A 16,043-nucleotide genomic window follows, 5' to 3' on the forward strand; every position below is an offset into this window, starting at 1 on the left:
GCCTTCTTAGTGCTGGGATTAAAGCCGTGTGACTTCCCAAGCAAAGGCATGAGGTCTCAAGTGCTGGGATTAAAGGCATGTGATTCCCAAGTACTGGGATTAAAGGTGTGTGCCACCACTTCCTGGCTCTGTTTCTCTCCTAGACTGGATCAATCTTACATAGTCCAGGGTAGCTTTGAAGTCAGAGATCCAGATGGATCTCTGCCTCTGGAGTGCTAGAATTAAAGGTATGCGCCACCACTGCCTGACCTCTATGTTTAATCTAGTGGCTTGTTCTGTCCTCTGATCTGCAAGTAAATTTTATTAGGGTACACAATATATTAACACACGCTGGGTGCAAGGAACATTCTATGAGCTTCCTGGAAGTGAGAGCCCCAGCCCCGACCCCAGCACACACACTAAGTTCATATGCTCAGACTGATGACTTGGCTTGAGATAGTAGATATAATAGGACCCTTAGCCAGTTGCAAATTTGTGTTGTTTACTGGACTCTGGTTTCAGACAAAGTCGAATTACTTCATAATTAGAACTACCTTTAATTCAGAAAATGTTTTGAATGCATCATTAACTTGAGTGATCACTGAGAACATTAGATTATATTCCTCAATTACAAAAACACTAATTCACTCTAGGATGTAGCTGAAGTTCCAAAGTAGCTTTAGTATAATATGTTCATGTTTAAAATCACTACAGTGTATTGTATCTATTATGCAGTTTTATGTCTGTTAGGGTAGGTATAAACAGAGGCTTTTCCATCCTATCCAGTCTCATAGCCACTTTTAAAATAATCATTCAGAGGCTTAATATTAATTACAAACTGTTTGGCCTATTGCTCAGGGTTATTACCAACTAGCTCTTACAACTTAAATTAACCCATTTCTGTTAACTATGTTTTGCATTGTGTCACGTGTATTTATCTATGTTCTAATACATCTTGCTCCTCTGGCAACTGGCTGATGACCCCCTGACTCCACCCTTCCTTTTCCCAGCATTCTTAGTTTGTTCACCCCACCTATACTTCTTGCGTGGCCAATCAGCATTATTTTAAACCAATTTGAGTAACAAATCTTTACTGTGTGCAAGAGGATTATTCCACAGCAGGTAGGGACTAATATATACACTGGTAATGCTTGGCTAATTAGGATATAGATAGATAGATGATAGATACATAGATAGATAGATAGATAGATAGATAGATAGATAGATAGATAGATAGATAGATCCTACATATATACATGTATGTGCATATATATGAATATGAAGACATGTGTATTCTAATTACAGGTGTCAAGTTAACTCTCTTTTATTTTAATTTTCTAGCAGGTCAAATTATGTCAGGCTTACCATAAACCTTCAAACTGCAAAATATATGCACAAAGCAACATAGAATCTATATGTTCTTCAGGCTTTGGTTTTACAGCCTCTACTTCTACACCAGCTTCCTTGTACTTGAGAAAAAAATAACAGAGTTGTATGACTATTTACATACTGTACGTGACTGTTCTCTTTTTCAACACTTTCTGTTCCCTGCTGTTTTTTAAAAAGATGTTTGAATGCTCCATACAATCTTACACATTTCTGTATATCAGACCATAATTTGTATACATTTTATGTAAGAGTTCTAGGCTTGTCATATCTACTTTGTAACTTGCCTAGAATTGATAATAGCACCAACATCCTTAAATCCACATTTAACTGAAAAGTTAAAACACTTCAAAACAGATAAAGGAATTGGAAATTTGTCTAGTAAAACGTTGCCATTGCTTAATGGTAAATACAAGTACCTGTGTGAGACATTGTAACCAGCAAGCTTTCTTGACTTCTGCAGGAACTGCCATCAGACCTATTGCTTTGAGAGCTGTGACCGCCATTGCCCGTGCCTTGCCTGGCTTTCCTATTTTGGCCACAGGCGGAATTGACTCAGCTGAAAGTGGACTTCAGTTCCTTCATAGTGGTGCTTCAGTTCTCCAGGTAGGGTTTGTGGTTTTCCTTTTCAATTCCCCAAAACACGGTAAATCATATGACAGATATGCGTGCTTTAGAAACCACCAAAGAAAGAAACCACCAAAGAAAGAAACCACCAAAAAAAGAGGTAGTAAGTGAACAAAATGGTGGCACCTGTTTTGTTTTCCTTCCTTCCTTCCTTCCTTCCTTCCTTCCTCCCTCCCTCCCTCCCTCCCTCCCTCCCTCCCTCCCTCCCTCCCTTCCTCCCTTCCTTCCTTCCTTCCTTCCTTCCTTTCCTTCTGTAAGTTTGAAAAAACAGGATTTTATCTCCACCCTCCTAAATGGTAGAACTTGTGAACATTTTTCTAGTATATTTGTCCACCGTTCTATCCTAAAGTAAAGGAGACCAACTACTAGATGCGTACTATATGCTATCAGATGAGAAACAATTACAATGTGAAAGTCTACATAAAGTGAGATCTCTATGGAGAAATGATTGAAACCAAAGATGCGACCAATCCACAGTCTGATGAGTGTGCCTGGAGGGATTACTGTACTCATCTCCTAACTTCCTGACACATAGAGAAGTCATTGGCTCTATAACTTTCATGCTACAAAATATACACTTCTTATTCAGCTTCTTTCTCACACTAAAAATCTGAGGAAATGTCTTCCAGTGCCTTCACAAAGAGTTTCCTAACAGCAACCACATAGATAATACAAAATTTGTATTATCATTTTCTCTTATTTTTCCTTCTTGTCTGAGACTGGCCTTGAACTTACAATCCTAATGACTTTGAGTGTTGGCTCATAGGCTAGTGTCACTATGTCCACCTCTCATTTTATTTACATTTGTTTTAAAGTGTTGCTCAATGTGGACATAGTAGTCTTAGGATATTAAAGCATCAGCATTTCTCTGAAGAGCCAGTTATACAGATTTGAGGGCTAACAAAACCCAACAATGAAAAAATACTGCATAAAGACTACACTGTGAATTTCAGGTGATTTCCCATTAATATGATTTTTATTATGCAATATTAATGGCAATTAGAGAGTAAAATTTACTATCACTTAAGTTCAGTACCAAAAAGGTAGCATTCAAATAGCTTGTGTTTCTAATTCTATGTACACCATTAATATTGTCTTATGAATGAAAGTTGACCATGGAAGTATTATGTATCATAATACAAATGAAAGAGGATATCTTCCAATGAAAATGTAATAGACTTATATTGCCTCCCCCCCAAATCTCCACTAAACATAGCTATTGATTTCTTACGCATGACACTAATTTAAAGAGACTATTGAAGGTACACAGAAGGCAGGCTGACAAAGAATGTCAAGATTCAGGGAAGAAAACGCAAGTAATGTCCTGGCTGACTGGTCTGTGACACATCCCCCTTGTGGAGCCAGAGGCCAGACAAAGAAGCATCCAGTACAGACAGAGAAGCCTGCTCTCTCTAGCCAAAGAAGCAGCCCAATAAAACAGGAAACTGACAGACAGTACTTCCTCTACTTTAGTCAAACATGATGCATTAAGAACTCTAATCCCACCTCCACCCATGTATAGGATATTTGGGGTTCCTGGACCTCCATGCTCAGCAGATACCAATGTTAAGATGTCAGATTATGTGAGAATGAAGGTTTTAAATTAGTCAGGACAAAATTATATCAACATCTCCATGGGACAAGGAGTGAGCTCTACCAGGGAATTCTCACTAGAGAACAGTGAGATATCCCTCTTCCTCTCTCTGATAGGATGGCAGAGAAGTCTGGTGGGGAGTCAGAATTGTCATCTCTACCTTTTAGTTATAAAACTTTTCTTCTCTCTATGATGTCAGCAAGGCCAAAGTGGACAACAGCAACAAGGTGGTCCTACACTTTCTGCTGTAGCCGGGACCAATTATAATTTGAGCCACAGTCTCTGTCCTCCCCTCGTCAGAACAAGGAGCTATGACACAGGAGTATCTGTGAATGTCTAGGAGGGAACCAGGAGCTCTATCTGACAGTACAATGGCAGTATTCCCTCTTTCCCTTGCCCGAGTGGTATCAAAGAAGACCAAGTAAAACTGAAGGTGTAAAGAAGGTTATACCTCCTCATATTTGGATGGGGATAAAACTCAATAGCTGAGTCCTCACCTGGCATGTGCAAGACTTCAGATTACATCTCTAATATCATTGCATGCACATACAAATTTTAGCCCAGCTCTTTAGCACACCCTATAATCACAGAACTAAGAAGGCCAAGAAAGATGGGCCCCAGCTAGAAACTAAACCAACTACATTAGGAAACCTTATCTCTAAAGAAATTACAAGGCAAAAATGAGAGAAAAGGTTGTCAATGTGATACTCCAAATGTTAAGATACTAGAAAGACAGAAGGCTGGGGGATAAAATACAACTGATAGACATCAATGCCAAGGTGACAGGGTTTATAATTATCTAAAAATGGTTTCAAAATAGCAAAGATAAAATTGTATTACTAGCACTTAGAAATATTCTTGGGGAATGGTGGGACAACACGAAACAGACTCTGTGGTTTTTTTGTGTGCTTTTTGCTTTGCTTTGGCTTTTTTTTTTCCTTATTGGAATTTGTGTGTTTTGATTTTCAGAGGGCTTTTTTTTTTGGAAAGAACATGAAATTGGATGGATAAGGAGGTGGAGAAGATCTGGAAAGAACTGAGGGAGGGGAAGGAATATGATAAAAAGTTATTACATGAAAAATGTTTTTAGTAATTCATAACAATAAAAGAATGAGAAAAAAATGGAAACTTTGGGACTTAAAGCAACCCTGTTCATTAGAATTACAAAAGAAAACCTGACTGATGTGCCCAGCAGCACAATGGAGAAAGGGGAAGAAAAGTCTACCAGTGATTGAGAAAATATCAAAAATCTGAAAAAAGGACAGAGCCCTAGAGCTGGGAGACATTACCAGAGCTAACAAGACACTGAATCACAGAGCAGGTGTGCAAGGAAGTCAAGATGAAGGGTATTGTGCAAAAGTTAGGAGCCTAAAGATTTCACAACTCAAGGGAACTCTGAATAGGACAGACAAAAAGCAATCTATCAGCAAATCTGTTGTGTTTAAACTGAAAACTATCACCAACAAATGTTCAAAGAAGCAGGAGGGAAAGGACTCCAAATCTCAAAGAAGTAACTGTGAGAACAACTGGCTTCTCAAGGAAACCAGGCAGCCTAGAAAGGAGTACTGAAATTTTTTAAAGGCTGAAAGGAAAAGAACTGTCCACTCAGATCCCATTACTTTAGGTGTGAAGTGGAAATGAAAGTCTCACAACTGAAGGAAAACTAAGCAAATTAATTACCAGCAGCCCTTAACTAAAAGAATGGTTGATAAAAATTTAAGATGGAAAGAATTATGAAAGAGGGCAGTGTTGGCCTGTTGTGGTAAAGGCTTGTGCTGAGCTTCGCAACTCGAATTCGATCCCCAGAACCCATCTGGTGGAAGGAGAGAATCAACCCCCACAAGTTGTCTTCTGACCTCCACACATACAGTGGCATGTGTGTGCATGCACACATTAATTAAACTTTTAAAGAATGCACTTTGGAGCATCAGAAAAAAAAAAAAAGATGACCATGCCATAGATTCTTCAAAAAGAAATCAGATATTTTGAACACCACTGCTTTTTTGTGCCTCAGGAATGTAAACTTCTGTCCACTCCTTTCCTGTTTGTAACTTGCTCCTTACTGTGGCAGTTGCCAGAGTCTCAATGGGGGTTGGAACTTCCAGATCCAAGCTGGAATGGCTACCCACTACACTCTTTTCTTCCTGTGAGTTTTTCATCAGCACATGGTTGCCATGTCTTCTGGTCTACTTCACAAGGTGCCTTTTCAGCTCCTTTCTACACAAAATGACTTACAAATTCAGCCACTGTTGGCTTAGTTTCCCTGGAGAGAAACTCTGGGGGTAGGCTCACTATGCCTCTTTACACCAGGCCATGGCACAGCCATTGGTCACCCGTGTATGTATTGCTCATGTGATGTAAACCAGAACATTTTGTGTTCATGGTGCTTGAATTACTTACTGTCTTCAGCAAAACTCTGTTCATAAGTACAGTGGTTTTCAGAATCAAATCAAAACAAAACAATAACAACCAAAAAAGCCTTGCCCTTCAGCTCTGGCAGGGAAGGGTCTAAACAATGTTCACAAAGCCCTCTATAACATTGGATCCCAATAATTTTGTTAAAAATATGAAGTTCTACCCATAGTGATTTACTGGGTGAAAATTATAGATTTATGTACCAATCTTACTATTAGCTGAAATCAGATTATCATTCAGTCAGAAAAATACATTTTTAAAATTTGAAGAAAAAAACAGTATTAAAATATTCTTTAGATGGTCATAAATTGGACAAACTTGAATTTGAAATTGTGCAGGGTGTTTCAGTGGGGTGGAGGTTGTATAATATTTCTGCCTCTCTTCCATTGTAACTGAATTCCATTCCACTCCACTCCCTAATCCTGGGTTAATATAACCTTTCATTTTCTATATTTCTGAACTGCTGAATATTACTAGAGAAATTCAAGCAACTCTGCCAATTGGATTTAGTCCAAGTTCATGGTGTTTAATGTCAGCTTGGCCTTCAGCACTAGTCAGAATCTGATTTTAGTTATCTTTTTCCTTTCTTAATTTTTCCACAAAATCCTCCCTAGCAGGTCACTTCAATCTTTTTTAGCTTTTCATTGCACCCCCATTTCTCTGATTGTCTCTGCTTGTTGGCTCTTATTCAATCCCCAGCTCAATCTCCCTCTCTGATTCTATATGTATCTGATCTGCTTTTCTAATTATTTCTACTCAAAAGTTTAGTATAGATTAGTAGGAAAGACATATACCCCAGCAGTAATTTCAAATTCTATTTATGTGTTTGAAAATTAAGACACACAATTTTAGTAAAGTGTTTCCATTTCCAAACTGAAAAGCCAAATTTCTTCCCCCTGATGAGTGAATGTAATGCTTATTTGATGCTAATTTCCAGTGTCCATATTCATACACACACATACAACCATATACACCTATGCATATGCAGAAAGAAAAGAAAATGTTAAGGGAAAGAAGAAGGAATGGAAGAGGAGAGGAGAAGAAAAGAACCTGCTTTAAAATGGGCAAAAGTCTGAATAGTTTTATTCCCAAAGATGGTATGGAAATGTCCAGTAAGTATATGAAAAGGTGTCCATATAGGAAATGACTAGGAAAACTCAAACCCTCAGTAAGATGCGCCTTCATAACTATTGGCACAGCTGTTAAATAAGGGACAGAGATAACAAAGATAGCAAGAGTTCATGAGAATGCAGAGAAATGGAGATGTTTATACACTGTTGGGAATGTAAATCTGCTTAGCCATTGTAGAAAACAATATGGCCGTTTCTCAAAAAACCTTAAAAACAGAACTTCCTTAGAATTCTGTAATCTTTTTTTTTTTTTGGTTTTTCGAGACAAGGTTTCTCTGTGTAGCTTTGCGCCTCTCCTAGAGCTCACTTGGTAGCCCAGGTTGGCCTCGAACTCACAGAGATCCGCCTGCTTCTGCCTCCCGAGTGCTGGGATTAAAGGCATGCGCCACCAACGCCCGGCAAGAATGTAATCTTTATATCAAGGTATCCTCAAGACCCAAAGAAATTAAAGCAGTACCTTGCATAGATATATACATTGTTGTTTGAACAACCAAAGAGATCATCAACTGATGAATGAATAAAGAAATTGGGTGCTCTGTCTCCTCTCTCTCTCTCTCTCTCCACAACACCCATGTGCGCGCGCGTGCGTGCGTGTGTGTGTGTGTGTGTGTGTGTGTGTGTGTGTGTGTGAGAGAGAGAGAGAGAGAGAGAGAGAGAGAGAGAGAGAGAGAGAGAGAGAGAGAGAGAGAGAGAGAGATGTACATGCTTGGGTGAATTGGAAGACTATTCAACCTCAGGAAGAAGCAGACTCCACATTTAACAACACGTATTTCCCTGATGGTCATTAAACTAAATTTACTAAACCACACACAAATCAAGGTGCTTCCTGATATTCATTGTATGTTGAATCTAAAAAAATAAAAGACATACATACATGGTGGGGTGAAAGCATGATTGATAGAGGTACAGTGAAGGGACCTATACTTTCTAGAAGGCAAAGTTACAGGTTAAGATTCTAGTTAGTAATGCTGTACACTGAAAGCACCATGAAAAGAGGCTTGGACTACTCTTTTACAGCTAAAATAACAGTAATTAGTAGCAATAGAATTCGAACTATAAAAATCTAGTATTATAGTTAGGAAACACACTGAGTACAGCAGATCGTTTCTCTAGGAAGACTTTGGAATGAACATGACTACTCCAGTGGAAGCCCCTATAGTATTCTGTCCTAGAAATAAGGTTCAAAATCTATTCCGGGTTATGTTCCTCGATAGCTGCTCATACTTTGTCACTCAACTCAATCGACTTCTAATCTGTTACAGTGAATTCCAATGTCTTTGAAATATCTGGGTTTTTTCATCTTATTTGACAGCCTTTCATTAGAATATGCAAATAAGAGCTCTTAAGAGGCTAGATGAAAATTATCAGTAAGTTCCAGGTACTAAAATTTATAAATACCCCCTTGTTAAATTATATTCTCAAGTTCTTTGCAATTTCTTTGGTGGGCCATGTTACAGTTATGGAGCTTGCTTCTGTTACCAATCAGCTGCTCGTGAACAATACAATAAAGTTGATTCTTATGTAAAGGAATTTGGAGAGAGCGTCTTAATAGATTAATGTTGACTTTTCTTTTGTAATTCATTCTGTCTATCATCATTATCATTATCTATGTATTTATGTATGTATCTATCTATCTGTCTGTCTGTCTGTCATCTATCTTTCAATCTCTCCTGTGTTTGTAGTACATGTGTAGTTCCAAAGGATTGATAGCATCTTCACATCCTCTCTCCACTCTATTTTTGATACAGTCTCTCACTGAACATATAGTTCACATATTGCCTGGACAAGCTGACCATCATGCTCCAATGCTCCAGGGATCTCTTGTCGAACACTGGGTTCCAGAGCACCTCCTCTGACATTTTACCTGGATGCTTGTGAAGCAAAGTCAATCCTGTCTTCATACTTGTGCTGCAAGCACTTGACTGCTCGTGCCCTCTTCCTAGCCTGGCTTTTCTTGATTTGACTTTGGTTGTGAGTCTTGGATTATACCTTCCTAATGAGTCCTAGATCCCCTTCCTCTGATCTAAGCACTGATCTGTAATTTCTGCTAAAGTGTTGTTCAGGGCTTTGTATTTCAACTTAAGTTCAGCCTGCTGCTGCATTAAGCAATGGGAATCTTCATAAAATGCATTCTCCTCTATTGCATATAAATAGAGGATATAGAAAAGAGGGGTACCTCTTTTCTACAGATTGGCACTGGACCTACATAACTCAATTTAATGACATTGGTTTTATTGTTCAATCTTGTAAGAACCTTCACTCAGGATGTGGGAAAATCATCAGTTTATGTGCATACAATTCTGACCTGTACCTTCAGTGAGTTGGGATGCGTGATTTTTTGCATTCTATCTTTGTGTTTATGGAGTTGTCACTGAAGTTTTTAAAAGAAATCCTGAAATACAGTAGAACAAGAGAGCTTAATGGCCAGGCGCTCTGTAGAAAGATCATCTCAGGACAGTTGTTCACTGGACTCAGAAAACTTAATCAAATTTTAACAATAATCACAGTCGATATGATGTAGCTAAGTTATCCTAAATTGAATGTTTTAATGTGGCTAAAAAGTGTATTATCTTATTAAAAGTACAGAAGAAAAGATTAATTGGCACAGGAGAATACTTCTGTTTCTACAGATGTAGGAACAGAGTTTTGGCTTTTTCTTGCTATAATGTACATGGAGACTTAAGCACCCAGATTTGTTGATGGCACCATTGTGTTATTTAAAAATCATGACATACAATATTTCAAATTTTCACTCAGCACCTCCAAAGTATTTATTAAATGACTCCAAATCTTTTCTTCTATGGTCATTCCCTTTAAAGCCAGTGTGGTAGATGAAGAATTATTGGGACCAAGTCATTTGTAAATGTCATCAGATCTATTTCATGTAACTAGCAAAGATAGGCACATTTTAATATCCATTATACAATTTTCTATTGTCTAGCTTTAATGAGTATTTCATTTACAATTTAAAGAATAATATGCATGTAGATACTTAAAAGATAGAAGCTTTATATTCTTCCAATGATGTATAAGAAAAATATGGTCTTAGTATCCCATTCAATGAAGTTCTAATTACCGCGTCAATTATTACATTATTTTAAATGACTTTAATGGAAGGCTGTTTTCAAGAGGCTGTAATTCTTAAAAAGCATCTTGATTCCGGAGCAACAAATGTTGTTTATAAGCAAAGGGAAGAAATTAAATGGAAACCCACTGGGCCTTCAAGTGACTTCATATTCTCCACTTGACAGAAGGATTAGCATCTAGAGTCAATGGAAATTAATGGAAATTAAATCTAATATTTTTGAAAGACAGTTTTACTATAGAAAAATAATATTGTCACAAGATGACTATTTTAGATTAGAAAATAATGGTGAGTTAGCAGCAGTGCCAGCAGATAGAGTGGCATGCAATTTAGATGGCCGTTGTTTTATAAATGTCATTTGGCTGACTTTCTTATTGACCTTGACCCCAGGGCTTTATGTTATCTGACCCTTTTAATATCATATGTACAAATCACTATTTACTGCAAGCTTTTTTTCTCAGTCTTCATATGTTTGACCAAAGTTCTGAACAATTATTTTATTTTCTATTCTACTCCAAAGGTTAAAACTATATCACTGATGTTTAGGTTCTCATATCCCATTATTTTGTAAACACTGTATTTTCTGTGTTGCTTTTCTCTATTTCCAATTTACTAGTCTTACTTGAAAATTGCTGTGACTGGCCACTAATGTGTTTTAACAATTTTATCATGATGTATCCTTCCAAATGATTATCAGAAATAGGCATTGGTAGGGGAAGCAATGTGTTGAATATCATCACTGATTTTGTACTTTAAGAATTAATTTAATATCCTATAAAAAATCCTAAAGGCAGCTGACTGAAGAGTTGTTTTTTTAATTGAGCTAAATATTGTCTTCTTACTGTCAGGTTAGAAACTGACTTCAGTAAAGACCTTGAAAGGCAGCCTTAGGACATCATTCTAAGCAGAACCAACATCTAAGGACATTCTTCTGAAATGGGCCCACTCAAAGAAGGAGACAAGGACCAATTTCTCAGTGAAGCATTTAACTTTGTACTTTCATAATGTCTTGTTCATTTTGAGAACTTCGTGTGTAAGCACCACATCTATATCACTTCTGCCTCTCTTTTCTCCAACTCCTCCAATTTCTCCCCTCTTTCTCCCAAATTAGGGACCCCTTAATCTTTATTATTTTACACATATTATGTACATGTGTATGCATACACGTGTACATACAACCCAAGTGTATTTAATGTTGCTCACAAGAACATCTGTCCAAAACAGATCACTTGAGATTGGACAACCTATCCAGGAGCTGAACTGTCTCAGCAGCCTTTGGCTGTCTGTAACTCTTCGTCTAGAGTTGGGATCTTGTGAAATTTCTTCTGTATTCATTGGCCTATCAACTGGGGTTGTCATCATGCCAATCTTGTTCAGGAAATGCCTGTTGAGATTCCATGGGTGTGTTTTTTCTGTCATATCTAGGGGATACCATCTAGCAACAAGTGTTCTGGTCCTCTGACTCTGCTCCCTCTTCCATCGTTTCCCCTAAGCATTAGAAGAAAGAGTTGCATTGACGATGTATCAACTTGAGTTGGATCTCTTATTCTCTGCATTTTAACCAGTTTTGAGTCTCTAATAGCCTTTATCTGTGGGGGAAAAGAGCTTCTTTGATGAGGAGTTAGAACTACACTTATCTGTGGGTATAAGGGTAAGAGTTTAGTTAATTTAGAAATTGCATTGGTTTAAGAAAATGGCAGTAGCATATTTTTCCTCCAGGTTTTGGCATAGGCAATGGGCTAGGTTTCTAGTATTAGGCATGAACCTCCTCTCCTTAGGTGGCCCTTAAGTCACATTAGACAACTCTTAGTTAGCCCCAAGACAAAATGCTACTTTTGCACTATTGTAGCTGTACTGCTGGGCCAGTCATTGCTAACGACTCACAGGTGTTACATCTGCATACAACTACCAATTGCTCCTTTCCCTTGGCACCTTGTGTAGCACCTTCTGATGCTGGGAGAGCCAATCCTTAGGAAGGAGTCTTTCAGATCCATTCCAGCTTGATTCCTCCAGGTTCTGAGTCCGAAGCGTGCTGTGTCTTCAGCAATTCAGTCTTAACCTTCAAGTATTGAAAGGCAGCCGGGGTAAAGGCAGCAGCCTGTATTGTTTTGGAAGACTTATATTCCTTCAAATAACAACTAGAGATGAGGTTCCCCGTGTGTGACACTAGGGTTTTGTAAGCAGTGCATCCTCTTGAGGCTCTTACACCCCATGTGGTATAAGTACGTGTATATATGCACACATACACATATATTGTATATGTGTTTTTAAGTAAGCTTATAAAATAATGTTTTCATGTGCCCTGCTTTTCATACTTTACTTAGTGTTATTTATCTTTCTTCCCTCTACCTTTTAATACCCTATATATTATTCATTTTTAATTACTGATTTTTATTCTTTAAGATTATGATTCTTCTTCCTTCAAGGCCTATTAACAGCTATCTTTACATTTGATTAGCTGTTTGTATTTCTAGACTACCCTCAAGGGGGACTGCCCTCAAAAATGTGTGTTTATTAACACAAATTCTTTACTTATACAGGAAATACATCTCAAGTATGTATTATGCTAATGATAAAACATCATCATCTATATTCAATACAAAGAAAAACATTATTAAATATTCATCCCCAAACAGAGCAATACAGATTCCTTTCCTGAAGCATGCAGTTTTATCATGTGCCTAATATATTTAAAAATTTCCCCAAGGTTTTAGATCAGAATAGATCTAAGTATTTCTTTTGCAACTGAGATGAAAATATACCACAAAAAAATGTATTTCACAGTTGGCTCCTCCTGAATGCTTACCTCCATAAGAGTTTCTGATCATGACATTCAATTTGTACCCTGCCATTCTCTCTATATGCTGATTTAAGCCCTTATTACTTTTCTTAATTACATTTTTGAATGATCTCAAATCATTAGCTCATTGTACAAATGAAGCCCATGGGTTATAGCCCACTTTTCTTCATGTTCACTCTTTTTATCCTAATGTATCCAAAGCACATTTGTATTTTTACAAGCTATGGCTAAAGTGGTGACTTTTTAAAATGTATCTTTGCATATAGGAGACACAATTGCTCTTTGTAATAATAACAAACCAAGCCTCAAATCTTTTATCTTACTGTCCTACACCCATATGTGCAATTCTGTTTACAGTAAGTCTCATGTTTGGTCACCATGTCCACAATATATTCACAACAAATGAGGCCCTCTGCAGTTGCCCTATGAAAAGCCCAGGTATTGTTTTTGATGTGATATATCATGATTTAATCTGTATTTCCTTCTCTCCTGCCTTTTCTTCCTTTCTTCCCTGTGAGTAAACTGATGCCTGTCTTCTGAGACCATGGCTATGTATCAGCACTGACAAGTTCTCCTTCCTTTCTAGATTAGAAAATATTAGGGTTGATTTATTTAATAGGCATTTTGCAGATTTTGAACCTCAAATGTATCTAAAGTTTGAAAAGTAGTGCAAAAAAAGGAGAAAGAATACAGTTAAAATGCCGCTAGACCACAGACCACCTACATCTTGAAACCAAAAACCATATCAAATACATTCATGCTCTGACATCTGCTTTTTTATAAGCACTGGTAATAGCTCTAGTTCATGAAGTAGAGTTAAAGCTGGAATGTTCTGCTTCTGTGCCCCTTCGCCTCCATGTCACTGTCTAACCCATGAATTGAGGTTTTGATTTTGTTTTTCATCTTGTGAAATCATATTCTCAAAGTTCCCCTTCTGAATGTACTCATACAAAAGTACATCAGCTCTAACGGTCTTCAAATATTTCAGTTCATTCTAGCCTTTCAGCCTCTTCACAATGTTTGTGCGCCATTGTTATGTGTCCTTGTGTGGATGCATACATATTCATTGCAAAGAAGACAGGGGCTTCAAGTTTCACTCTTCTTACTTAATGTCTGGCCTCACCATTTTTTTTTCATCTGGATGAATCCTGGCTCATTATTAGTAGTTAACCTACAAACCTTAGTTTACTCATCTATACAGCAGAAGTTAGAGTAGCTTTCTCATTGGGATGCTAGAAGGGAAAATGGACTTTTAGCATGTTAAATAACAAATCACAATTCAGAGTCCTTGTTCCCTGAATGTCTTTCTCAAGCTCCAGCCACCTGGTCCCATCAAACCTCTCATTATCCAGCAATGATTGGCATGTCAGGGAGTCTTCAGTGCTCTGGTCCAGCTCTCAGTTTAGTTGTAAAATGAATATCAACTCTGATTGTTTCTGCCTCTAATTAATTATAAACTCCTAGAGAAAAAAAGGAGAGAGAGTACCAGGCTTATGCAGTTCTAGTCATGCAGCTGACATTTATTAAAGGTTTTCTTGGTGCCAATGATAATGATTTACCAAGGAATAAAAAAAATCAAATAATTTGGTGACAGGTTTTATTTTACAGTATTAATTGTGCCTCCTGCTAGAAACAGAAATGATAGTAAAATATGAGCCAAAAAACAGTGTTTAAAGACTTTCACTGGAAATCACTATAATGACTTACATATCTTATAGAAATCAAAAAATGTATAAATTTCAGGGTTCTAAAAAGGAGTTAAGGGAATTGCTATCAAAAAATCTCTTATTTTCATTGACTTCCAACACATAGTTCAGAGGCAGGGCTTATCCATATGACATTATTACCTTAGTCTACAGTAGGCATGGAATCAGGCTCTACATTGAAATACACGCTCTTGAACACATAGAAGGATAATTACACATTGAATATTTGGCACAAGTGCTGGTAAGATGGCTTGGTGAATAAAGGTACCTGTTGCTAAGCCTGAAGAACTGGCATACATTCCTAGAACCACCACAGTAGAATGAAAGTACCAGCTGCTGCAAACTGTACTTTGGTGCTCACATGTATGCTGTGGCATGTGCATACACACACATTTTAAAACAAACCTTTGACACAAACATAAGAAAATATGAATATGATCAGTAGTAATATTCCATGAAGATATACATAATTATTTACCCTATGAGATTTTTGCATCTTCTTCTCCCATACCTAGTTAACTAACCTAAAATAAACTATTTATAAATCTGTTTAAAGTTCATTCTTAAAAGGGAAATCATACAAGTTCCCAAGATGACATGTGTTTAAAGGAAACCTTCAAATGTTTTGTGACAGGCTTCTCAACAAACTGCAATTTTGTATAAAGGACCAAATGGATTTTTAGTATATCTAAGTAAAATAAAACCATTCAAAAGCATAGCATTCTAAAAATATGAATCTTTATGCATCATATATGAGGCTTATGCATCAAGATACAGTTCAGTAGATTTCTAAAAAAAAAATCTTTTTGAGACAGAGATAAGAATTGTTGTGACTTCTAGTTACAAGTTAGAAATTATCTCACTCTGGAATGTTAAAAACAGAGAAAATCATATGTGAAAGAAAAATGTATTGTGGGAAAAGTAATAAGAGCAAACACACACACACATGCATACATCACCCTAAAATTCTCAAGGAAATAAAAATCACTTATTGGGAGTCCCAATTATTCCATTGTAGATCAATAGTGTACAGTTAATGCATTACCAAGAGAGCATTAATTTGCAATCACCACAGGTGATCTGATCCCCTGTTCTGTCCATCAACACAAAAGACCTTCTATTTAAAGAGTCTGTAGTCATTATTTTAAATAGAGCCATGAAAAGGAAAAAATATAGGTCATTTTTAGTCATAAGTATTTGGACCACATAAAGTGGGAACCTTTGTATTTTTATTTTCGTGATGATGGTACATAATGAGCCTGTGCTAAACATGTCCTTTTGTGTGCAGAACAGATGTGCTAGAAACTGTGTTGTAGTAGAT

General features: G+C 37.2%; 1 protein-coding gene across 1 annotated transcript in view; it reads left to right on the top strand.

Annotated features, from left to right (window-relative positions):
* Window positions 1-16,043, top strand: part of Dpyd (dihydropyrimidine dehydrogenase) — an 837,903-nt gene that overhangs the window by 689,757 nt on the left and 132,103 nt on the right. The window contains exon 19 of the mRNA XM_006977841.4: window positions 1,829-1,971. Within this exon, the coding sequence (XP_006977903.2) occupies window positions 1,829-1,971 (143 nt within the window). The remainder of the gene's footprint in view (window positions 1-1,828; window positions 1,972-16,043) is intronic.

The sequence above is a fragment of the Peromyscus maniculatus genome, chromosome 6, assembly GCF_049852395.1.
Source record: "Peromyscus maniculatus bairdii isolate BWxNUB_F1_BW_parent chromosome 6, HU_Pman_BW_mat_3.1, whole genome shotgun sequence".
NCBI classification, from domain to species: Eukaryota; Metazoa; Chordata; class Mammalia; order Rodentia; family Cricetidae; genus Peromyscus; species Peromyscus maniculatus.